Below are 26,361 nucleotides of genomic sequence, written 5' to 3' on the forward strand. Positions count from 1 at the left end.
CAGCTGCTTCTCTGAGGGCTGATGTGTGGAAAGGGCGTGGGGGAATCTGAAGGGCGGAAGGTTCAGGAGGGGAGGAGGAAATGAGGCCAACTTTGCCCAACTCTACAGCAGCCCAGCTGGGCGTGCACGTGTCTGTGGCCCGGAACTCAGAGGAGCAAGGCTGAAGGACACAGAGATGCTGGGCGACAAAGCCCAGAGAGGTCAACACGCAGGGCCTGGAGGTGCTGCCTCATTTTCTCCCCCTTCTCCAACCTTCCCCCAGCCCCTTCCCCAGCCCTCAGAGAAGGCGCTGATTCCCTCCTGCTTGCAGGAAGTCTGGGGACATTTGAATGCCTCTGGACACTCTTCTGGAGTTCTAACCTTCCTAAGTGATCTTGGCCTAGTCACTTAATGGCAATAACCCATTTTGCATGGAGTCACAAAGGGCGCTTGTGTCATGACGTCACAGGATCCTCCAACTGTGCCCACTGTATACAAGGAGTAGCTCATTCAATCCTCTGCAAGATACTGCTAGTGCCCCCATTGTACAGATGACAGAACTGAGGCTTAGAGAGGTGGCATTAACTTTCCACAGTTGCATGGCTAATAAATGGCAGAAATGAAATTCAAACTAGGGTCTACTGAAGTCAGGAGGTAGAACAAAGATTATCACTATCCTCACTGTAGAGATGAGGACTGGCTCAGACAGGTCAAGGAAACTGCCAACGGTTGTACATGGGGAAAGCGGTAGAGCCAGGATGCAAACCCATTTCTTTTACCACCAACCCAATGTCTATTTTGCCAATAAAAAAATGAGGAGGCCTGAGTAGGTGATCTCAAAGGTTCCCTCCTGCTGAGGTACTTTTTACTTTGGGTTGAGACAGGGAGGAGTTGGAAGGCGAACGGGTGAAAATAAAGAAACATGCCCTGCATGTTGCTGTATCTCACACTCCCTGACTCAGGAAGCCAGTGTGGCTGCCCCAGCTCTGCCCTTTCAGCCTCATCTCATCCCTCAGGGAAGGAGGAAGTCATTCAGTAAGCTGAGGGTTTTCAGCCCCGGGAGCTTGGACTTCCTCGACCTCCCACTGACTCACCCAGCAACCTCTTCCCTGAGGAGTGTGTGCCCACAGTCACCCCAACACGGCAGCACCATCCCCTGTCCCCCTCACTCATCTGTGTGACAGCAGTGGGAGAGGTTCCCAAGGAAGAGTGGGAAGCCCCTGCGGACTCAGTCGCATCCTCCCTCACTGGGACACTCACCGCACCCGCCCACCCCAAACCGAGGGGCCTCCACTCCCTGCCGGCCCCGCCCAGCAGCCCAGCAGGAGCGCACCTGGGAGCCTCCCGGAGGGACACTCCCCGGGGAGGAGCTGCCGGCATGGCGGGCCCAGCCCAGGCTGGCCGCCAGCTCGCAGTTCTGCTCCTCCGCCCACCCCGGGACCAACATGGCCCGGGAGCGTCCTGCCTGCGGCGCCCTGGAGCCCGAGCACGTCCAGCAGCTGCTGATCTCCTGCCAGGAGGCCAAGAAGTCCGCCTACTGCCCCTACAGTCGCTTCCCGGTGGGGGCCGCCCTCCTCACTTGGGACGGGAGTATCTTCTCGGGTAAGCGCGGCTGGCCTGGTTGGGGGGTTCAGAGGACAAGCTGGAAGGGCGGGAGGCGCCGCATTGGGGAGGGGAGTCTGTCTCTCTTCGCTGGGCCTCCCCTGCAACGCTGCCGCTCGTCCCTGCTCTGCCTATGGTCCCAGACTGTGGGGACGAAGGTCTGCTGAGATCCACTGGCTTTCAGTTATTGGAGGACTGGGAAGGGGATTCGATGGGGGAGGTCGCTGGAGGAGAGACTATAAACGCGGAGCTTGAGCAGTCTCCTGTGCTGGGAGGGAGACGGTTAGCATTTCCTGAGCCCTCTCTGCGTGCGGTCTGGCACCCCGCTACGGCTTCCACAGGTCGTACCAGCAAGCCCTACCCTCCCATCCATTGAGCTAGGTATTATGCCCATTTTTCAGTGAAGAAAACTGAGGCCCAGGGTGGTGACAGGACTTTCTCAAGGTCACATGGGGCCCTGGTGGTGGGGTTCCCAAAACCCTTTCTTCCTGTCACTTGCCTTCCTGGGGGAGAAAGCAAGGAATCCAGGTCTGGAGACTTGTTAGTGGGACGCGGGCCTTGCAGAGGGTCTTGGAAGAAAGAAGGGGGGTTGGGTTGCCAGCAATGAGTGCCAGCCTGGGGAGGTGTGGACAGGAATCTGAATCAGCAGGAACCTATCCCTCCACTCCTTTTCTGTGGCTTGTTGCTTTTATAGCAAAGCTCACTTGAACAGAAATGCAAATTTGTTTTTGCTCAGCTAAGGGGCATTCTCATTCAGGGAGAAGCCGTGCTCCTCCCCACACCCCCCCAGCCCCCTGTGGGGAGATGAAAATTGGCACAGTGGGACCGACAGAAATGCCCAGCCCTGCTGCCCAGACTTCCCCTTCCCCTTGGCCGCAGCAGCTATTTAAAGGAACAGAAGCTCACATGCTGACAATTGGTGACACCCACCTCCCACCCACCTAAACCCACCCCCACCCCTGTGCCAGCAGCCCTGGGCCAGGTGCGAGCTGCTCATCCCCACCACCGCTCATCTGTGAGTCTGGCGGCTGGCACCTCCCCTTCTCTATTGCCCTCCCTGGGCACCTCTTGATGGTCATGGTACCCCTTGTCTTTTGAGGTTGTCAGGTTTCACAAGTCACCTGGGTCTTACACTTCTTTGAACAGAAGTAACCTCAGTGAGTGCTCGTCTGTGAAAGCAATGTGACTGATGTTGTCCTCTCTCCCTACAACCCGTATTGCCACTTTAAAGAGAAGCAACTGAGGCTCAGAGAGGTTAAACACCTGAGATTACAGAGCTGGGACTCCAACTATGGGTTCCCAATTCCAGAGTCCACTGCTCTATGGGACTAAAGAATCTCTGAGCATCATGTAGAAATTAGGCCTGGCCTGGCAGCTCAGATGAGTATTTCACACTAACCACCACTGCAAGAAACATCGCAGCCCACACTGCCCCATGGCTCCAGGGTCTTCAACATAGAGTCAGTCATTGATTCTTTCCATTTCTTCCACATCCCCTCTAGATGTTGTACAGAGAGAGGCCCTCCCCATCTTTGCATTGATTCATTTATTCAACAAATATTTGCTGAGCACCAATGACACACAGGTAATGTGCCTGGTGCTGGGAATATCGCAGTGAGCAGAAGTGACATAGTCCCTGGTGACATGGAGAGCCACTCCTCTTGCCCAGGGCATGACTCAAAGTGGGAGCCTCAGACAAAGATCCTAAGAGGGAATGAATGAGGTGAGCAAGGGTGTGGCCTATTTAAATTGCAAGGAAGGGCCTCTGGGGTGAGGTGAAGGCTCTGGACCTAGAGGTTCCTGGTTTTGAATCCTGGTGCTGCTGTTTATCAGCTGAGTGGTCCTGGGCAATAGCTTTCTGAGCCTTATCTTGCACCTTTGTAAACGGAGGATCATAACCCCCATCTGTCAGGATGGCTGTGAACAGAGCTGGTTTGCCTGGCCCAGCGTGGGATCAGGGTCTTCCCTGATGGTTGGTCTGTGCTGCATCTGTCACAGAGTATGTACAATCTCAGCCCCGGTTGTGAGGCTTTAAATGAACTCATGCCTATAAAGTGATTAACACAGTTTCTGGACTGCAAGAAGAATGTCACAAGTGGTGGCTGCTTTTACTACTAATACTATGAATGATATTGTTTGTGTTATTAGTACTATTTAGAGGCAGAGCATGGCGGACTTCTGAAGGCCAAGCAGGGACTTGATAACACTGAGAGTTGATGAAGTACAGAACTAAGGAATGTTGTTAAGATGAATAACATGAAAGTGGTGTTTGAGGACAGTTAGTCTGGCACTCAAGGAGGGCTGGGACAGAGGAAAAAGTGTCTGGGGGTGATACCTGTCTTCTTGGCTGACCTATCTACAGTACCAGCACACTACCTGGCCTAAAAATAGGTCCCCAGTTAAGGCTGTTGAACACCTGAATGAATGACCTGGAATAGGACAGAGGCAGGTAGAATGGAAAGGAAGGAAAGATGTAAGAGATACTGTGTGGGACCAATGGACCAGGACTGAGATGGGCAGTGGTAGAATGGAGAGAAGGAGTATGGTTCTAGGATATCTAGCCAGGCAGACCAGGGCAATGCTGAGGTACCCAGGAAGCCGAAGATGATGCTGGATTGTGCTGGGGACATGATGGACAGGGAGCAACAGCAATATTAATAGCTATGGTGGATTGAGCATTCACTAAGCACTTGGCATGGAAGGTCTCTTATCGTCTCACAGCCTCCACATTGAGGGGAGACAATGAGTGTCACATGCATTACTCAGAGTACTTTTGGTTGTAAATGACAGAAACCGCCCAGAACCATAATGGGCAAAGTTAGCTCTTGTCTCAGGGACAGCTGAACCCAGGAATTTAAATGTCCCCATACCCTTCTTTATCCTTCTGGGTGCTGATTTCTTTCTCTTATCCTGTAGGCGGGCTTTCTCCAGGCATCAGGGAACAGGAGTGCAAGCAGCCTCTGGTTTACATTCTCACAACCTCCAAAAGCAGATAGGAAAGAACTCTTCCCCACTAGCTCAAGATGAAGATGGAAAAAATCTCAGGGAAGGGCTCTGCTGGGTCCATCTCCAATCACATGTTGTCATGACAGGGCAGTGTGATTAGGCCAGTTGATTCACACACATATCCCTTCTGGTGGGGTGGGGAGAATGAGTGGGGCTGCTGCCATAAGAAGGGGTGTGGCGGTGCAAAGCAAAGCAAACCAAAAGCCAAATGCACATTGAGTAAATGAGATAACTCAGTTTTATCTGATTCCAAACGCCATGCTCTTTCTGCTGCCGCTGGCTGCAAGGTGGATATGCTGAAGAGCAGGGTGAGCTGGGCTGAGCAGAGGGAGACAAATGGAGGCCATTTTCCAGAATCCCTGGATCTCCTTATTTAGATGGAAGGGAGGGTAGGTGACAATAGAGCAGGGCTTGGAGAGGAGGGAAACTTGAATAGCCAAAGGAAACCTGATAGGGCCTCGTGGGGTGAATTAGAGATGATAAGGAGAGGGCATAGCTGAATGTAGACACTGAGTTTATAGCTTATGGCAGGACAGGTCTGCCCAGTTCTGTAACTTTCTCCAGCTGCACAAAAGACCAACCTCTGTGGGGTCTGCATCCTCAGACATGGCTGGTATCTGTCCAATTCAAAAGCAAGTCTGACAGCCTTGCTGTCACACTCTCGTAATAATGATCATTTTCCCTCTATAATCCCAGCCCTGTGATCCTTAAAGATGGGCCCCCAGGTAATTAATAACCACAACAATTATCCTCTGGGACTGCTGAGGGGGGAGCCCACTGGGGAAGAAAGAGCTGCTGAGGGAAAGACGTAATGCGAAGGTGTAAGATGGGACCGAAGGGAGATTGCACAGGGGAGCGGCGTCAGCCCAGGGCCTCCCACGTGGGGCCCTCAGCAGGTGTGACCCTTGCCGGCTGCACCCATGGGGTGGGGAGCTCGTGTCCTCGGGAAAATGGTCCATCTCTCCCTCTCTTCCTCTTTCTAGAGGGTCTTCCCCACTGCCATTTAGGGAAAACGCCACTTTACTGAATCAGTTGTAATGAATTCTGGGAGGAACAAACACATTTTTTTTTTAGACACTTAAGAATGAACGTTCTGGTTACTTGCCAAACTCAGCTTGCCTGGGCTTAACCTTTCATCCCTCTTCCCCCTGACCAGCCCCTGCGCTCCTGACGCCTACCTGGCCCCTGCTTCCACAATCATCTGGTGCTTGATACGGCCCCCTCTCCACAGCGCCGACCCATTGCAGGCCCCCGGCCCCACCCCGGCCCTTCCAGGAGAGTCAGAGCAGGCTTCCCTAACTGCAACCCGACAGGGAAGAGCAAGAGGGACTCCATGTTAAACTGAACCTCCATCTTAAAGGTTAAAAGGTAAAGGATTAAAGGTTGAAAGGTAAAATTCCTAGAATGTCTTTAAACACAAATAATTTCCATTAAATGGCCATATGACTAACAACCAATCGATCATATCTTAAGCCAGAACAAACGCTCCTAAGAATTAGTAACCAGTCCCTGTTTTCACTAAAATCATTACCCTGAGGGAAGAAGAATTTACAAAATTCTTCTGTGTTAGGCTTGTCCTCTAGAAACATCACAAAGGAGGCCCTGACTGTATTTTGGAAAAACCAGTGAATCACCATCTGCTGAACTTGGAGAGGCACCGCCAGAACCCAAACGATAAGATAACATCAGGACATAATTCCCAGTGTCATTGCTCCCAAAACCCCTCACTCTCTGAAACAGCCTTTCTAAGCCCTACGTGCAACCCCTTCAAAGAGCTTGGCGTTCCTCTTTCCGTCAGCTTCCCGGTGTACAAGTTCTCACTCTGCTTTCTTTCTTTCGAGTTCAGTGTTCATTTCTGTAACATTGAAACTCAAGAACCTGGGCTTTGGGGGTCTGGTAACAACCAGCTGCCTGTTCTTACAGCCTTGCTCTCCCACCACAACCCAGCTCCCACTATCCCCTACCCAGATTCATCTGCTGCTCTGCTCCATTGTGGCCCCAAAGTGGCTCATCGCAAAGATGAGCTTCTCTTAAAACCCTCAAGGCTAGAACTGAGTTGGAATATAATTCATATATGAAAGAGTGTGTTGCATTTGCAGTAAGCTGGGAGGCAGGAGCAGGGAAAGAGTCTAGTATGTCTTCAGGCAGATGGACAGGATATTTCTCTAGTATGGTGAGTCCCAAAAGTGGTCCCATATCCTTCTGGGAACTTAGAAATGCAAATTCCTGGGCTCCAACCGAGGCCTAGTGAAGCAGAAATTCCAGGACCAGGGCCCAGCAATCTGTTTGAGAAGCTGTCTAGAAGATGCTGGTGCCCACTTGCTTGAGGGTGAGGACCTCTGCTCCAGTCTTAATAAGATCCCTCAGAAGAGAAGCTGGGCACGTTGCTCTTCAGCATTGCTCTTTTCTCTGGGTGACAAGGCCCAGATCACCTTTATGTGACCTTTTTCCTTTTTATGTCTTGACAGCATCTGACCCCAGCCCTGCCTTAAGTACCAAACCAACTCAAAACATGTCCTCACTGAAAATGCCATAGAGAAGAAGGATAGTCCTTTGTATCTGGCAGAACAGAATAGGAATCCTGTCTCCCTGCCACCAGCCTCAGCCTTTATCTTCTATAAAATGGGATGATTATCAGAGTATCTGCCTTAGAGTTATTAAAAGGATTAAAGACATAATGCAGATACAGTGTTCTTTGGAGTGCCTGGCAGGTAAAAGAAAAGCAATAAAAGAAAGCAATTAGTAGGAAGAGCACTATCACCATAGTATTTATCATTTGGTCCAATCTCATAATTATGGATTCCTGACCGGGCACCATCCCAGCCTGTCTCTCAGGGGTGTTTCAGAGTCAGTGAAGGCAACCCCAAGAATGGAGCTGGTTTGCCTGGATAGATTATGGTTTGTTTTCTGAGCTTAGGGAAACAAAACAAAATTGTCTAGCCTTTCAGGATTGCAGTCCATGGCTAAGGGCTTCTTTCCTCTTTTTTTTTTTTTTTTTATTAAAGCAAGTCTGGGAAATCACACTTGAACTTGCTAGAGGCCCCAAAAGAAGTTATTCTTTTGCATCTTGAGATCTAGCACCGAAGTAGTAAATGCCAAATGGCTGTTGTTTGATAATAAGGAACTGAGAGCCTCACCGGGCCTCGCAATCCAGGCCTGGGCGTGGTGTTAACACAGACAAAGTCTCCTCCCTCAGGAATTTTACACTACAATGGGGGAATTAGATAATAGTGACATTTATTGCAGGAAAATGCTAAGTGCTATGAAAAAAATTGAAGCAAGATAAATGGATTGAGAGAGCTGGAGGCAGTGGGAGGAGGAAAGAATTTTAGATAGGGTGACCATGGAAGGCTTTTCTGAGGAGGTGACATTTGAGCAGAGACCAGAGTAGGGTGAGCCATTGCATATAGGGGGAAAAGAGTCCCAGGCAGTTGGAAACAGCCAGTGCAAAAGCCCGGTGGCAGGAGAGTACTTGGCATCCTTGGGGAACAGCTAAAAAGCCAATGAGCCTGGAAAACAAAGATGAGGTCCAAGGTTATGTAGAACCTTGTAACCATGGAAAGGATTTCAAAGTGCTTGAAGGACAAAGATGGGGTCACCATCACACCTTGTCTAGAAGGAATAGAAGCTCAGTCACACATGCCCACCCCCATCAAAGCCTTGATTTTCGTGCACTTAATAAACAGCAGCTAGCAGCTGCTGAACACTTATTTCTCTGTGTCAGGCTTTGTGCTAATTGCTTTACATGCATGATTTTAACTCATTCTTACTAGAGGCCTACGAGGAAGGTGCTGTCATTTTCATTTTACAAATGAGGACATAGCCTCCAGGAGGTTCAATTCCTCTCCCAAATTCTCAGAGCCACTAAGGCTAGGGGTCCCCGGTCAGAATGGAACACAGGGGCTCTTCCTGCAAAGCACTGAGCTCTGTTTGAGCAGTGGAATATATGGGTGTGCACCCCTCTGAAACAATTTCTCTCTTTCCTTAATTGGGCCACTGAAATTTTTACACATAGTAAAGGAAGATTTATCTGTATGAGGCCATTCTAAATTTCAAATGCAGACACAGGAAGTCATCCTGAGAGACTGGGTCTTCTGCAATCCGACAATTTGCTTTAACAGCACATCAGCGAAACCCAAGATTTAAGTGAATCATGTTAAATAGGGAAAGTGTTGTCCCTGAGTCAGGGATGAGGCAGAGATGGAAGGGCTGCCAGACAGGGAATGGAGTGGGGAGCAAGGCCAGCAGGGATCTGAATCTGAGAGAGGCAGAAGTCATGCAAAGTGAGATCAAAGGTCAACAAAGGTGGGCAGGTATGAGCAGGCAAGAGCAGGTGTAAAGGGAGTTATTTCAGATGAGCACCAGGAACTTGGCTGGGGAGAGTAGGTGGGGAGCAAGAGAGACATACAAATTTATTCATTTAACTTTCATTGGCTTGGCAGACCTTCCCTGCAGATCTCTTTCTGGTGTTAAGGTGGGTGCGTTCATCGTGCATGGAATGGCTGTGTGGTGTTATGTGCGGACAGATTTGGAATTCTAGTTTTGGGAAAAAGGGCAGCTGTGTATATTGAGCACCAAAGGTAGACTACAGAGAATATCTATTGTTCTGACAATTTATCACCTCTTCCTCTTTTTTTCTGGGTAATGAGCCCCACCTCATTTCCTAGCAAGTAGTTCAAATGGGAGCTGCCATTTTTTCTCACATGACCTTTTTATTGGTCTAAGGATGGACACCTGGGCCAATCAGAGTTGAGCACCTGATCCACAATGGGCTAATCAGCATTGGCCATCTGACCAGGGGCAGGCTGTCTAGTAGCATCCATTCCTCTGCACTGGTTGGACATGAACACTTGTGATAGTGAGAACCATTGATAATGGTTAATGGGTTAAATGATTAATTTAACCCCTCCAAACACATGGATGTAAATAATGAAGGGACAGATAATTCTGTGAGGAAAATATATGAGGAGATAATGACCAATTTCCAAATTTGGTGAATACAGGAGAAAGAAAATACTTCCTAATCACAATGAAGACTCAGACTTAGTAAAAGGGAATATAATAGGTAAGGAGCAGTCTAAATTGATCAGACAAATATAAATACAGTGACTCAAACAAGATGGCTGCTTACTTCTCTCCTCTAACAGACTGGGGGTAGGCTGGGCATGGACTGTTCTGCTCTGCTCCGCTCCACAAGGCTGTTCAGGAGATCAGATTCCTTCTGTCTTGAGGTCCTGCCATCCCTAGAGTGATGCCTCCTGTTCAAAACTGTTCGAAACATCATCATATCCATGTTTCAGCTCCTGGGAAAGGGAAAGATGAAGTGGAGAGGAAGCAGTGTTCCCATAAACATAAAAATCTAGAAGTTGCCCCACCACTTCTGCTCAGATTTCACTGGCTGAAACTACAGGACTGCAGGAAGCTTCCGGGAGGCTGGGACACGTAGTCTCCCGCTGGGTAGCCTTGTGCCTGGGTAATCTCCAGTGGAATCTATTGGGAGAGTGAACACTAGGAACAGCTGGTCTGCCGTAGGGCCCGCTGTGGCCTGGAAGTACCTGTATACATCCTCCTTCCCACGCATAGAACCCACTTACCGCCTCCCTAAGGGAGGCAGCCCAAAGCGCCACCCAGTCACTGCGGCCAGCTCCAAGAGCCAGATCTCGAGGTGGCACACAGTCTCCTTCTTCAGGTCCACATGTGGCCCTGCTGGTCCAGTGGCCCCAAAACTAAAAAGCAGTCATCTGTCCCCCACTTCACACCCACTCCCACAATATACAAAGTGGAGTAGGAATGAGTTAACAGTCATCAAATCTCCCATTAGGAAAAGAGAAACCCAGGGACACAGCTGCCACCAGTCCACGCAGTCATCGAACCTGCTGGGCAGGAAGTGTGAAGATTCCGTGCCCTGGCATACACAACACCCCCCTTTCTGTTCTGGGGTAAGCACCTTGTCGTCTGTCCGCCGGGGCCCCTGGCTTGCCCTGTGGGAGCTTCCTGCCTGACCGTTACCATCCTTGTCCACACAAAGTGGGTTTTAGTGAGAGCGCCCTCCTCAGGCCACATGGCTCTCAGCTCACTACTGATGGTACAGTTTCTATGGCGGGTGAACAATCATAGGCTTTTGTAGGTCGGACTTGTGGCCTCCTTGGCCATCTAATTCTATCAAGAACTTAGAAACCTCCCTCAGTCTGTTTGCTTCCATTTGCTTTCATTCATACAGCAGGATCACACCCCAAAATCCTTCCTAAGCATAGTTCTTAAGCCTGACAACTCTCCTTTTTTTACTAGCTGCCTCCCCAGCCTGGCCCATCCCTTCTGCCTCATTTTAATGGTGACTACCTCAGTAGGCTGGGTGAGAAAAGATCCTATTAGTCAGACCTTTGCCACAGGGCTGATTGCCTTTGCCAGGCAGAAGAATCCTAATGGTAGATAATGGTCACCTTCCAGGTTATTGCCAGGTGGGGCTTTACCAAATAATCTGCCACAGAGTAGCAGCATCCATCAGCTTTCCACCTCACCAAGTCTGTATTCCTTCACTCACATAGCCCAGCTGTAAGCCAGGGCCACATATTTTAGATTTTTTTGTTAAGGCTGCATCTCACTTTCAGCACGAATTTCTGTATTAGATACAGGTTACGTTGCTGTAATAAAAATCCCAAAATACAATGGATATTTGTATGGCAGAATTCTCTTTTTTTCTCTCACATAACAGTTCAGGGTGGGCAGTTGGTCTAGGGCAGATGGGCAACTCAGCTCTGCTCCATGAGTTGACCAGTATCCCAAGTTCCTTCTGTCTCGTTTCTCCATCCCTATGGCCATAAACCACATGGTTAAAACAGTCTCTAGCCGAGTGGCCATGTGATCAGCTATATTGAAATAGGGATCACTTGTATTACTTAAAGCAAGAAGGAGAAAATGAGTGCTGGGGTAAAATTAGTATCTGTGCCTCAGGGAGAAAGGCAAGCTACGAAGAGTGGCACAGACCATATTCCACATCCTGACAGCCACAGGAAAGCCCAGCTCCTCTGGCCATTTGTTCATGGCCTTACCTCCTTTGAACTGGAGAGTTTGCTAGCCGTTCTGGCTCTGCTGATCTCTTGTTCGCTAGGAGCAGGACTTGCCCATTGTCCCCCAGGGACACTCCTGAGACAGACCCTGGCAGGACTCCCTTCCTGCAGGCTCTGCCTCCTTAGCATTCCACCTCCATTGGAGGCCTACGAATTGCCTTAAGAATTGTACAGTCAGAGACACCTTTGACAAAGCTTAGAAGTTTCCTTTTTTTTAAATTAGAATGTCGTTAATATACGATCTTATGTTGGTTTCAAATGTACATCACAGTGGTTCAACAGTCCCCACAATCAACTTACATGGCGATTGCGAATTTTTGTGCCCTTTTACTCCCTCCCTCTCCCTTCCCCTCCTCTCGTCCTTGGGAACCACTAGTCACTTCTCAGTGTCTGTGAGTCTATTGCTGTTTTGTGCCTTCTGTTTTGCTTTGTTTTTATGTTCCACAAATAAGTGAAATCATACGGTATTTGCCTTTCTCCACCTGGCTTATTTCACTGAGCACAATACCCTCTGGATCCATCCATGTTGTTGGAAATGGCAGGATTTCTTTTCTTTTTATGGCCAAATAACATTCCATCATCTTCTTTATCCATTCATCTATTGATGGACACTCAGTTTGTTTCCATATCTTGGCTATTGCGAATAGTGCGGCAATAAACATAGGCATGCATATATCTTTTCAAATCAGGGGTTTTGTTTTTTTCAGGGAAATTCCTGGGAGTGGAGAAGTTTCTTGTTTGTCGGTTTGTTTGTTTTGACAGTTTGTTTTGCAACACAATTGACATAGAACCCTGGTTGAACTCTGATAGCTGGTAATCAGCCCCAGAAATTTTGCCCAGGCCCAATCTTTGTGTCAAGACCACCCTACCCCCACTGTGGCTTCTGTCTCTTAGATTCAGGGCTTGGGACTCTGCTTACCTTCTTAACCTCAACATCTCCTGCAGCCTCGAACTCTGCTGGGCAGGTAAGGCTGGGTTGATCTGCCTTATTATGCTACCCCTGCTCCCAGGCTATGCTTTAGGGTAGAGGCGTTGGTTAAGTGATGAGAGTGGAAGCTTTGGGGAGTGGCCACTGCCACACAGAGTCTCACAATGCACCCAGTCAAGTTACCCCTTCCTCCACACCTTGTTGAGTGTACCGGTCCCTTCCTGCACTGGAATGGGGCAAACCTCTTACTCAACACATGCAACAGGAAGTGGTTCTGCCAGAAATACCACTGGGCTGTCCTCTCTTCTCAGGGTGCAACGTAGAAAATGCCTGCTACCCACTGGGCATCTGTGCTGAACGGACCGCTATCCAGAAGGCCATCTCAGAAGGGTACAAAGAATTCAAGGCAATTGCTATCGCCAGGTGAGTGGGAAAGGCAGACTGCAGCAATAATCGTTCATCTATTCAGCCAACATCCACCACACACCCATTCATTCATCACACATGTTTATTCTGCACCTCCTAAGTGCCAGGCACTGCAGGGCTGGGCTGAGTGCTAAGAATAAAGAGGTAAATAAGAAATGGACTCTGCCCTTAGGGAGCCTACAGAGCAGATAAACAACCATGGCAACACCAAGCCAGCACAGAAAGGCAGCATGGAAACCTAAAAATCACCTTGTATAGACTCCCTGGCCACTACCCGCATTTTTCAGTAGAATAAACTGAAGCCCAGAGAGGTTGAGCAAGTTTCCTGGAAGTTAGTGTCAAAGCCAGGACAAAACTAGATCTCTAGAGTCACTCGAGAGCTCACTCCACTGCCCCATGCTGTGCCAGGAAGTCAGACACTCTTCCCCGCCCTCTTTGAGCTGAGCTAGGATCTTCACTGTGCGGACTGACTCCTGCACTCAGCATTGTTCGCCTCTCAATGCCAAGAACCAGGACGCTAAGACAAGCTGATGGGGTGAGAGCCGGGTAAACCCAGGTCATGGTTCAGACTAGCCAGATTCCAGCCCAGGTTCTGACTGAACGACAGCACTAATTAACTCTCTGCATGCCCCAAGCATATAAACCCAGGTTCCCATGTGCATGCCCTCAAAGGGAGCTCATTGAGTTCTTGCTGGCCCAGGACCCAGACTCAGTGGCTTCAGGATTTCAGTGTGAATGGACTCTTTTACTAATTTGGATGCCATTACACTTCTGATTTGATGGTGATGGCTCTAGTGTGTACCTTTGCACTGTCAGAGAGAGTTTGCTTAGCAAGTTAATGGTGCAGGGAAAATGACGTGGGAAATCCTTAACCCACCCAGAAGGAGACTGCATGACTGACCACGTATCTGTCTTTTGGCACACGTAGGTGCCCGGAATGTACTAGGAGTGAATTATCTCTTCACTGTGGAGGTACTTCAGGAACTTTTTGGCTGGGTTAGAAATGCAGGGACCTAGAGCAAGGCCAATGGGGAGCTGTGTGACAGAAACAAGCCCCCATTTCTTTTATAAGATCCTACACTTTGCCTAGGTGTGGCCCCAAGGTGGACCAGGCTATTGAAGGTTTTTTTCCATAGTAACTAGAGCCAAAGGTGCAGTTATGGAGAAGGGCCCCCAGCTTCCAAGAGCCCTCCCTGTGACCAAGGTCTGTCCTGGCTCCCCTTCAGCTTTGGGAGGAATAAATGAGGCTGTACTGAGAACATTTTGTGCAGATGAGCAGAAATCAGGATATGGATTACGCTTTATAAAAAGGGGGAGAAAAACTCAATCTCAAAACTCATCCAAGAAAATAATGATATTCTGGAGGAAAAGAAGACAAAGTTAACAAAAGGATAATGGCACAGTAGCCTTGCTCTGTTTAGAATGTGCCAAATGAAAGGCTTTTTCTCTTGGTCATTATCTGCTTTTAAACATGACTGGGTATTGCTAGGGATGATTAGCAAACGTCCTTATTTACATAAAACCCGCATTTTTCCGGCACCCAACTGCCCTACTCCAGTATTCAGCCTGCACTGGCATCACTGAGCCAGAAATGCAATCATTATTGCACTAATGACTTGTTAAATTGAGAGTGTGGATTTAGAGAATGAATGGAAACTGCCAGCTCCCTTGTTAACATTGACGGGTGTGAACAGTCTAAGGGAGCCCCCTGGAGATCTGTAAGATGGCGAGTGCAGAGCCCAGGATGGGGTTTTGCTAATGGGGAGATAAGCTTATCCCGCTGGGGTCCCAGCTGTAGTCATCAAAGCCAGTAGGTTTCCAGCCTGTCTAGTCTGATAAGCATGAGCTCAGTGTGTGACTGAGAGCAGCAGAAACCACAGGAAACTGTCAGTACCAGTGAAGGCAGGAGCAGTAAATGTCCTGCGGCACCCAGCACATTCTAGGATGCATCTACCAAGGTTTTAAGTCTTACTCTTGGCACAACATTGAGTAGTAACCTGGCTCCAGGGTCAGTGAGACCTGGTTTCAAATCCCACTCCACGATCCCCTCAGACATGTTGATTCAATGATCTGAATCTAGCTTTTCATCTGTAAGGTAGAGGAGAGTAACACCTACCCCTTGGGCTGTCAGGAGGATGCAGGATACAGTTTCTGTAAAATTCCTGACACTGAGTATGCAGCAAATTAAAACTATTGTTTTAACGTTATTTTTCTTCCTTCTATAAGATGCAAAACTACCAGAGGCAGAGCCCACAGGTCCTGGGTTCAGATCCTGGTTCTGCCACTTACCAGCTTTGTGACCTTAGGCAGGTCATGTCACCTTTCATCATCTAGAACATGAGGATAATTAGAGTATTACCTTATAGGGTGATTAGAGGATTAATGAGTAGATACACATAGGCCCTTAGCACAGTGCCTGGCACAAAAAAATGCATCTAACTGTAAGGCACGGTTACCATCAGGCTGTCTCCCCATTCTTAGATATGCTACCTGGATGCACCATTTTGTGACTTTTGAACCCTAGGCCAAATCCAGCTTCCCAGGAGAATGAATGCATGTTCACCTGACCCCCTTGAAAACCCTAAGGCAGGTCAAATGTCCATTGGCCAGTTGGCCATGCATGTCCCTAAATTGGGAAAGGAAGTGGTGAGCTTGGCAGGGGCCAGATCATACCTGTATGATTGCAAGGCATGGAAGGGAGGCTGAATTTCACTCCGAGCACCTCTCCCATGGTCTTAACAACAGTCTGCCTGTGTTACAGCATTTACAAGCATGCAGACTTTATCTCCCCTTCCAGATGGTAAGGTCCCTGGAGGCAGGGATTCTCTGACCTGTCATTGTTGCTCCTTTCCCATGCCTGCCTGGCATAGAGCAAGCTCTGGTCAACGTGTGGGGAATGAAGTGAAAAATAACACAGAGTCCAGCCTCCAAAGAGCTTTTGAGAGGCACTGGCTGTAACACCTGTCACCTGGTAATCGTAAGGGTTAATTTGGCCCAGTTCGCATCCTGGGCAGGAGTCCCCACCTCTTCGTGCTCCCTTGGGCTTTGGTTCTGAGGCTGGAAGTGTGCTCAGAGAGGACCCACCTTTCCACAGCAGGACCTTTCTTTGACTGGACCCCACATACAAGAGGGAGTTATCATGAGGATTAAATAAGATAGCACCCCATCACTCTCTCCACTCAGCTGCTTTATGCCGTTCCTAGCATCTATCTCTACCTCCACTTGATACATGGTGGGTGGGTGGGTTGTCTGGCTCCCCTTACTAGTCAGAAACTCCCCAGTACAGTGAACTGTATCTGTTTTGTTCACCTTGGCCCTGACAGTGCCTGGCACATAGTAGGTGCTCAACAAGTGTTGGTTGATCAAAATGAGATAATACATGTAAGTGCTTTGCAAGATGACACACTCTAGGCACATATTAAACAACATGATAATCACTATTAATATACAATAATTTAATTGCAAAATAGCACATAGATCACATAGGAAGTAATGAAACTGTATATGATAACTAAAACTATGACAGAGCTTAAATCTGTGAAAGAGTAAGTGCCAGTAATTAATATAGGCAATAACAATATGTGTATAGAGCTCTAAAGTTCACAAAGCCATTCACACACCTTATCTCATTTTATCCTCTAGTATCCATATTTGTTATTCCCCACATTTTACAGGCAAAAAAAATGAGTGTTGGATAGGTTAAAAGGACTTGGTCAAAAGTCACACATAGTTAGCCAAAGGAGGAGCTGACCAAGATCCAAAGTTTAATCCTGTGTTCTTCCAGAGATACCACAGAGCTGCGGGTCTAGGAGAGCAAGGATGATGGTGGTGGCTGGCTTAACCTCTGGCACTGCAGCAGACTTGAGGTTCTTATGGTTAAATCCACCTTGTTTAAACCCCATTGTCCATCCTGCTCAGAGCTGGAGGACTGCCTATAGATGTCTAAATTCTCAGAGGCAAACCCTTGGCTGTAAGCATCTCTTCTCCAAATTTCCTCAAATGTAAGGAGCCTGTTTTTCTCCTTGACATGTCTTATTCTTTCATGCCTCAGGACCTTTGCACACACTATTTCCTGCAACACAGAATAAATGGGGACTTCAGAATAGCACCTCTGTTACTTCGTCTCACTGAACCTGTTTTCTCACAGGTAAATGGTCATTCTGACATCAGATTGTACTGAGAATTAACTGAAATCATGTATATCAAGTACCTGGTGTAGATCTTGATGCTCACTAATGGTGACTTAGGACTACATTGCCTCCAAGGACTGGGCCAAATGCAACATCCTCCATAAAATATTCTCCCTCACTCCACAGGCAGGGATTGTCCCCCTTCTTACTATGTGTTCTTAAAGCATTTTGCTTAAAATGATAACTTGCCTAGTTTTCTATTTACTCACTGAGCCGAACAATGTCTTGAAAGCCAGAGACAAATTCTCCTTAACCTTGGTGTCCCTGGAGTCTAGAAGACAGACAATGAATGCTCACAAGCCATTTATTGAACACACTAATGAAAACAATGCCCCTGCCCATGGCCTTGCCTCTTGAAAGTGTGGAAAGCTGCCAAGCACTTCTTCCTAGCCTCAGGGACACAGTGTATCTGTGAATCAGGAATTGGGTGATAAGATTTGACTTAATCTGGGGCTAGGCAGGAATTCAGGGCCTGAATTTTACGTGATTATCCTCATGTCTCAGGAGAGACTGATCCCTGTTTGATTCTCTCCTTCCCCAGTGACTTACAAGATGATTTTATCTCACCATGTGGGGCCTGCCGGCAAGTCATGAGAGAGGTAAGCAGCTTCTCTTTCTTTCTGGAATGTAAACCGGATGCCTTCCTTTCCCAGGCCGAGCTGCCAGCCAGGAGACACAACTGTCCAGTCTGCTGTGTTGGCTGACTTCTAAGGCCTTCTCATGCTTCCGTGAATCCCTGGAAATTATATTTTCATTCAACAAATACTTACTGAGTGAGTGTCTACTCTGTCTGAGGCACTGAGCTAGCTCTGGACAGACAGCAGCAAAAGACAAAGGCTTCACAGAGTTTAAAGTCTGGCACAGGACAGACGATGAGCAGGGAGTAAAATCAGTCGAATTTTTGAGAATGATAAGGGCTATAGAGAAAAGAAAGCAGAAGACTCAACAGTGATAGAAGGGGCAGCAGGCATACCCCGGACCAGGGTCAGAGGTCGGTAAACAAAGGCAGATGGACAGCAAGTCCAGTCCTCTGCTGTCTTTTTAAAATGAAGTTCTGTCGGCATGCAGTCATGCCCATTCCTTCCTGTATGTCTACAGCTGCTTCGGCCCTACAACAGCAGAGTTGAGCAGTTACAACAAAGGCCATATAGCCGTAGAGCCCAAATGTTTACTCTCTGGTGCTTCATAGGGAAAAGTTTGCCAACCCCTGCTTTAGATAGCCAGGAACGTGCTCTCTGAAGATGATACTTGAGCAGAGATATAAATAATGAGGAAAGAAGAGTCAGACCAAGGTCCAGAGGAGGAAATTTCCGGGCGGAGGAAGCAGCAAGCTCAATGCCCGTACACTCGCCTGCCAAGTCGCAAGAAGGCCAAAGAGGTGAGAGCTTGGCGAATGCGGGGAAAGAGTGACGAGATGGGGCCTTACGGGCCTTTAGTCCGAGAATAAAGGGAATGGAATTGTACCCTTAAAAAACGGTCGCAGTGGTAAATTTATACAAATGTTACCACATTTTCTAAAAATTGGGGAAATAAAAAATAAAGGAAAGCCACTAGATGTTTCTAAGAAGGGACTTAGGGATCTGTTATACTTTTTACAAAGATCATCTTGATGGAAAGCCTCAGTTTCCTCAACTCTAAAAACAAAAGGGTGGATTCAATGAGTTCTCAATCCAGGTTCAGGGGAAATTTTTCTGTGTGTGTGCACATTTAGGGAAGGAGGTATCGGTCGCTTTTGTGGACTCTCAAAGAGGTCTGTGCCCTCCAGAGCCCCAGAAGTTAAAGCCCCCAGCTTGGGAAATCCCATAGGCTCTTGAGCTTTGATGTGACATCATCAGCCTGTGAGGGACGTGTGGGCCATTATTGGTGACCGGCATTCGGAGCCAGGGCCCACTCACTGCAGAGCCCACGCTTCTCATGGCAGCCCCCCTGCCTTTTATGGTTCTATAAATCGGACCAATTATCTTCAGCCATGGAGGAGACATAATGGTGCTTTGATGAATAGGGCCTGCTTATTCCAGGGGGGCTTCTGCTCTTGGAGTTGTTTAAGCACATGGCGAAGAGAGGTTGTTTCAGCTTTGCTTTTGTGTCTTGGGGTTTTCAAGTATCTGCTGAACATACAAACATCTCCATTTTCCTTCTGCTTCTTGCCAGGACTGCAAAGCAGACACAATTAGCAGAGTTCATGTCCCAAATCCAGATGAAAAATGCTACCACAGAGGCACTGAATTCGCAGTATGATCTTCATCTCACTTTAGGGAAGAAAAGGCCACCCAGCACCGTGTACTTGTTCCAGTTGCTCACTGGTGTTTTCTCCAAACAGTTTAGAGAGAAGGTGAATGAACGGGCTGAAGGAGAGACAGTGAAAACAAACCAAAATGTAAATAATAGGAGACGAAGCCTGGGGACCAGGGACCTGGCACTTAAACTGGCCTCTACTCATCTGTCATCTAAATAAATCTGCCAAGCAGAAAAATTCCTTCCTTAACAGGAATGGCTTCTGTTAACTGAATGTCTGCTGCTATGTACCAGGCTCTGCATGCAGGCCCTTTACACACACCACCTCCAATTCTCATTAACACTGGGCCCAGTAGAGCCCTGGTCTGTTGACACCAACTCTAGAAGTCTCTCCATTACACCACAGTAGATCTAACTCTCCATCTACCTCCTGTCTGATACGTTCTTCTGTCTCTAAAACCATTTCACAGATCAAGACACTGAGACCCAAAGAATTTAATCCTTTGCCCAAGGTCACAGAGCAAGCAAGTATAGCTCCTGCTTGTGTCAGAGACAGATGGGGAGACAGATTTAAGCTAAAATTCTGCTTGGCTGACTCTACCCTGCTAAGCCTCAGTCTCCTCATCAGTAAAAGGGGTATAATAGTAGCACTTAGCTCAAAGGGAAGATGATGAAATCATGGGTGTGTGGTATCTGGTGTTTAGAGAGGCAGGCATGCAACCTCTGTGGTTGTGAGGAGTAAACAGCTGCTTTGAGGAACGCATATATCAGTTATTTGTCATCACAGCCAGAGGGTTAGCTTTTGTTCTTATAAAGCCCTGGGTGAGTCCTTAATCACTGAACAGAGCATTTATTTCCCATTAACCATGTGCCAAGCACTGTGTAACTGCTTAACATGCAATCTTTCATTGGCTCCTCCCTCTAGCTCTAGGGGCAGGTATGATTATCATCATCCCCATTGTACAGATGAGAAAACTGAGGCACATAGAGGACCATTAGCAAGAGGTAGAGCCAGACTCAGACCCAGGTAAGTCCCACCCCTCGGCCACACTGCCTCCCTCATGCTGGCTTTGCCTCTTTTCCAGTTCGGCACCAACTGGGCTGTCTACATGACTAAGCCGGACGGCTCGTACGTCGTCAGGACGGTCCAGGAGCTGCTGCCTGTCTCCTTTGGGCCCGAGGACCTGCAGAAGATCCAGTGAAGGTCGGAGAGCACTCGGCCTGGGAGAGCTTGGGTTCCCACATGCTTGAGGGCACAGCTGCCCAGAGATCTTCATGAGGATGCTCCCCCAGACCTGGGGACATCTGCCTAGTGGGCCCCAACCCTACACGGGCTGAGCAGAGATGACTTTCCCAAATTACGCTCAAGCACCATGTAGAAAATCTGCTGAAGTGATAAAGAGTTTCACTCCAGCCTGGGCCAAAGGCCCTCCTTGCACCCTACCTTGTCCTCCCCAGGACAAGCGCACCCCATCGCTTCCTTTCCCTCCTGCACAACCTCTTTAAAATTCTTACCAAGTCTGGATGGCTTCGCTATTGGCCTTCCTGAGGTCCTAACCTGTTCTGAGCAACCATTTTTTCTGTTATAGACATTTCAGGATGTCCTGGCTCGAGGGAGCCTGTTTTGCTCTGAGTCTCTGTTGTTGCTCACAGCTCTCAGGGGAACAGGGTGATTTGTCTTTACAGAAAGACCTGGGCATTTTCTGCTGGGAGAGGAGATGGGCATCTTGGAACTGTGTACGCTTCAGTGCGGAGAACTGAGATTTTAGGCTTCTTGCCCCTGCAGTCTCCAGATGGGAGGCCCCACTGCTTTGGGCTGTTGTCTGGTTTGGGCTCAGTATAAACCTGAGCACCCATGGGTGTCGGGGAGAGTCCAAAGTATAAATAGGGAGGCATGAGTTTTTCTAGACAGTGTAACAAATGTTTCTCTGAGGATCTTTTCTCTGAGCCATTTTTTTCTAACTATAGAAAAAAAAAGTACTGTATATCAAATACTCCTGCATGGATTGTTTTTTGTTTAATTTAAAGCACTCAGCAACTCCATGAAGTGCGTTACCTCCTCCTACTCACAGATGAGGTGCTGGGCATCAGAGAGGTTGAGATATTCGCTCAAAAACTGTGGCAAAGCTCAGACCAGAGTCTGGGTCCTGTAACTTCCACTGTGGCCTAGAAAAAGTGTGTGCTTTCTGCCAGGTGTTAAGGTGTTTAACGTATATGAACCCATTTAGTCCTCACTCATTAAGCTAAGAGCATATTACCCTCATTTTACCAATGGGCAAATCAAAGCTCAGAAAGGTTAAGTCATTTGTCCAAAGTCACACACCTAATATGTGGCACAGCTGAAATTTGAAACAGGTCTGTCTGATTCCAGGTGTTTTTTTCTATTCTCCCGAAGCTGATGTCTGGCTGCTTTTATGTACCTGAGTCTTTTATATGGCAAACACTGAAGAGAGAAAAATGTATAAGAAACAGTTTCTGCCCTTGAGGAACTCACGGTCTGGGATGAAAAGAGAGGTGTAAGTAGGTCTAATGCACAGAAATACACACTGTCATCCAGGCAGGCACCAAGGTGGCACAGTGGGCCATGCTACCTGGGGTGTGAGGAGCATCAGGGAGGGGACTGTTTCATTGGTGCAGTGACTATCAGACTCTCTCACACACGCACACACACAGACAATCAGGAAGGTGAGGACTGAGGGGAAGGAGCCAGGCTGCCCTCTCCAGGGGCTGACTGCTCTGGTGTCCTCCTGGAGGAGGTAGCCTTGGGCCCAGCGTCGGCGGCTGGGGCAAGAATAAAGCCCAGGTTTCCCCTTTCCGAGACAAGCATGTTTCTGGAGGCACAGGAAGAGGACAGGTAAGTCACCCCTTGCCTGGAGTCCTTTCCACTCAGATCCGGAGCATCTGCAGGCCCTGCTGTCTGTTAAGACTGGCTTTTGCACAACACACCCAGACCTACCTGCTGACATCTTGGGAGACACGAAAGTAATTACAATGTTGCTGCACAACATGTTACAAAACTCCACTCTGCCTTTCTTTAGAAATGACTGTTGGGGTCTTCAGCATATGCTTCTGAATATTCTCAATAAAGGGGGATGAAAAAAGAAAAAAAAAGCTGGAAATACCCTAACATGTTAACATCAGTTAAAATTCTGCTTGATGAGAATCCAGATTAGTGATATTTTTCTTTCTATATATCTGAACTTTTTTAAATTTCCAAAACAATTTTTTTTATTTGATAAGGAAAAACAGTACAGCACAATGGTAAAAAGGTTTGAACTTCGGAGTTGGGCATCCTCCAGACTGTGTGGCTTTGGGCAAATTGCTTTATTATGCTGAGACTCAATTTTCTCATCTGTCAAATGGGGATGGTTCTATTCATCTCATAGAATTGTTAGGCAGGAAAATAGATATGAGTGGGGTACAAAGAGAATAAGGCCAGTAAAGCCCACTAGAAGGGACTCAAAGAGTTAACCAGTTAAAACTAGAAAGCCACAAAAGACTCAGAGTTAATGAGTTAGTCCATTAAAGTGCAGAAGGCCAAGAGCAACTTGACCTAGCATGCCTAATACTCCCCAGATAAAGAAAAGTATCTCTGCATAGCCTATGATTTCATTGTAAAAATTAGCACCTGTTAAAAGGGCTGACTTATTCAAGAAGAATTCTATCTTAAAGCTAAGATTGCATTTTAATCAAACAGACAACTCAGCCCACCTTGGAGGCAGGACAGACAGTCTTGACTGATCTGCTTCCAGACAGAAACCGATAGCCTGGGAAGGGATCACAGCAGTAAATTTCTTGTGTCAGGTTTAAAAGAAGAAACTTAATGTCTTGACAAAGATGAGCATTCTTGAGACCATTTGGCAGGTCTGCACCTAGCCTTTTGTCGCTTTCCTGAAAATCATCAATTGCCTATAAAACCCCAAACCCTAAACCCGTAGGCACATTCCTCTCTCTGAGGTCACCCACACTTTGTAAGTGCGTACCTTTAATAAAACTTCATCTCAACCTTTCAGCACACCTCTCTCTGAGGCTGCCAGCGCTTTCTAAGTGCGGAGCCTTAACTTTGTCTCTTCAACCTTTTAGAGCACTCCTCTCTCTGAGGCCGCCTGCACCTTCCAAGTGCGTGACTCTAAATAAAATTTTACTCTGCTTCACTACTACTGCATCTCTGCCCTTCAAATCTTTGTCGTAACGGGGACAAGAACCCAGCAAAATACACAACGCTCCCCTAACAGAATTGTGCAGATCAAATGAAATCATATACCCAATGTCGGACCCTCAGTAAGCTCTTGATAAATGTCACTGTTACTTTGATTAAAGGTGACAAATTTTGGTCCATTGAAGCTGGATTTGATTTTTACAAAGAGGCAACAGTCTTTTACACCCAATCTATTCATTCCTTTAACAATGATTTATTGAGTGCCTACTGTGTTCTAGGGCTGGGACCAGACTCTGGGGACACTGCAGTGAATTAAACAGATGAGATCCCAGTCCGCATGGAGCCTTCAGTTACCCAGTGGGAAAATGAGTTCTAAATGATGGCAGTACTTCAGGACGAGTGTCACCCAAGGGGAAGAAAGTGCTCTGGGAGCAAACAGCAGGAATAGAGCTTGCCTAAGAATGGGCAAGGCAGCGCTGAGGAGGACCTGCTCCAGCCTGGGCCCAGGGAGGGGGCACCCAGTTAGTTAGGGAATGGGGATTGGGGGTGCAAAGAATGAGGATTGCCTAAAGGGCTACGCCCAGTGTTCTTGTGTGTTGTGGAAACACTGGGAAAGCCAGTTCTCAAAGAAAGGTTCTAGAAATTATTTCAACAGTGTCTGCTTGGAAAAGCAACATTCATGTGGCTGGAGAGAAGCTGGAATGTTTGTTTAAAATAAAAGAAATTTCACTTTTCAGTCCCACTGTTCTGAGGGCCTGTGATTTCAGAGCAGCACATGCTCTATTGTTCAGAGCTCTCTGTTTTTTAGGCCCCTAAAGCTGAGGGCCAGATTCCCATGGAAATAAACAGAAGCATGGCTATTTCTGCTGCTCTTGCTGGCAGCTGCTAATTGTTTATGTAAACTACAAGATTCTTTAGGATTTCCTTTTGGCAGGAAGGAGGGCACAACTGTTACTGACAGCCAGGAGGGGTACTTTGGGTACATGTGTCAGAAATGAAGCCAGAAAATGCTGTTCAAGAATTTAAAAAATGGAATGGCCTAATAAGTCTCACACACATGTAATGTTTCATATATGCTTAGCTGAGCACAGAAACAGGCACAGCAGAAACAGTCTGTAATGTCAGGTATGATGAGGGGACTTTAAAGGGGGAGAAACTAAAATCGCTATGACTGAACAGAAAAAATATGGCATAACGATTGCATTAGTTTATTCAGTGTCTATTGCTGTGTAACAAATGAAGCCAAAATGTAGCTGCTTAGGACAACAAAAATGCATTGTTTCAGTGTCTGCTGGTCAGGAATCTGGGCAGAGCTGGGTTGTGGCTCCAGGTCTTGTACAAGCTGCAGTCATAGTGCCGGCCAGGGCTGCAGTCTCATCCAAAGGCTTGACTGGGGAAGGATCCGCTTCAAAGCTCACTCATGTGACTGTTGGCAGGATTTGGTTCCCATGGGCTCTTGCTGTTACTATTCAGTTCCTTTCTACCTGGGCTCTCCAAAGGGCAGTTTACGACACAGCAGCTGGCTTCCCTCCAAAGAAGCAAGAGAGAGCCAGCAAGACAGGAGCCAGAGTCTTTTTGTAACCTAACCACAAAAGTGACATCCCATCATTTCTGCCAGATTCTATTCCTCAGAAGCAAGCCTCTAAGGTCCAGCCCACAGTCAAGGAGAAGAAATTACACAAAGGCATAGAAACCAGGGGGCAGGCATCTAAAGATGTAAAAATTGAATGCACGTGAAAAGAAAAGGATTGGTAGGGGTGGCTGGAAGGTCAGAGAAAGCAGGCGTGGCTAAGGGTTGACCTTATTCCAAAGGGCAGCCATCAGTTTCAGGCAGGGGTGGGGGTGTCATGGTCAACTGTGTGCTTTAAATGGCTTCGTCTGTCAAATCAGGAGATATTAGAGATCTGAAGGAAACTATAGAATAAATAGTTAAAACAGTAAAGTATTGTGGCCTCTAGGCTTAGAGTGAGTTGGAACAGGGGTGTTGATTTTTCATAATGAGCCTGTCTATATACACTGTTAATGTTTTTTAAAACGTATTCATATTACTTTTATTTAAAGAGCTTTTACTCTAAAACAAAGTGAAAGCAGCATAAAAAGAAGTCATCAAAAGGAAATTCACTTAGCAATAATGTAGTGTAAATTCTAGAGAGCAAAGGCAGTAGCTGACTCTGTTGGGGGCGGGAAGGAGGAGTGAGTCATGTGATTGGGAGTTTGAAAGGATAGCTCAGCTGCTTCCCCTCCTCTTCACCTTGAGAGCTAACCTGCCCACTGAGGGCTTGTTTCCAGATGGTTCTCGAGCAAGGGCTGGAGATCCAGCTGGCCCTATGCTGGGTGATCTAAGGTTAAAAATCACAATCTCTGTCCTTACAGAATTCATAGTTGTGAGGGGGAGACAGAGGAGTTCCTAGCCCACTCTAGGAAAGATCAAAGGAGACTTCCTGGAGGAGGTGACCTCAAGTATGAATAGCGATTTTTTTCAAAGAGGTAAATCAAGACAGAGGAATCAGCATAATGCTTCGGACAACTGCAGGTAATTCAGTATTTCTGGACCATGAAGGGCAAGGAAGGGGAACAGCAAGAGAAAGACGTTAAGGCCAATAGTGAAGGGCCTTCTGTGCCAGGCTAAGGAGGTTGGGATTTATCCTGAGGGCACAGGGCAAGGGCAAAGAGCCTGTAAAGGGCTTTAAGCAGCAGGTGACAGAGCCATGTGTGTACTTTGAATAATCACTGCAGGGAAGCAAATATATTGGACTGCATAAACCACAG

The 26,361-nt window shown here is 47.5% G+C and overlaps 1 protein-coding gene across 1 annotated transcript; it reads left to right on the forward strand.

The window, feature by feature from the left end:
• Nucleotides 1–1,177: 1,177 nt before the first annotated feature.
• CDA (cytidine deaminase) lies at nucleotides 1,178–24,676 on the forward strand. The gene is made up of 4 exons (XM_036914520.2): nucleotides 1,178–1,581; nucleotides 12,894–13,005; nucleotides 17,740–17,797; nucleotides 20,519–24,676. Exons 1-4 carry the CDS (start codon nucleotides 1,425–1,427, stop codon nucleotides 20,633–20,635), a joined length of 444 nt encoding a protein of 147 aa, XP_036770415.1. The 5' UTR covers nucleotides 1,178–1,424; the 3' UTR covers nucleotides 20,636–24,676.
• The last annotated feature ends 1,685 nt before the right edge of the window (nucleotides 24,677–26,361 follow it).

This window comes from Manis pentadactyla, chromosome 4 (genome assembly GCF_030020395.1).
Source record: "Manis pentadactyla isolate mManPen7 chromosome 4, mManPen7.hap1, whole genome shotgun sequence".
NCBI classification, from domain to species: domain Eukaryota; kingdom Metazoa; phylum Chordata; class Mammalia; order Pholidota; family Manidae; genus Manis; species Manis pentadactyla.

Coding starts and splice junctions, on each gene's coding strand:
- CDA (XM_036914520.2), top strand. CDS start 1,425: ATGGCCCGGGAGCGTCCTGCCTGCGGCGCCCTGGAGCCCGAGCACGTC. Junction 13,006..17,739: donor AAGGCAATTGCTATCGCCAG/GTGAGTGGGAAA, acceptor CTCCTTCCCCAG/TGACTTACAAGATGATTTTA. Junction 17,798..20,518: donor GCCGGCAAGTCATGAGAGAG/GTAAGCAGCTTC, acceptor CCTCTTTTCCAG/TTCGGCACCAACTGGGCTGT.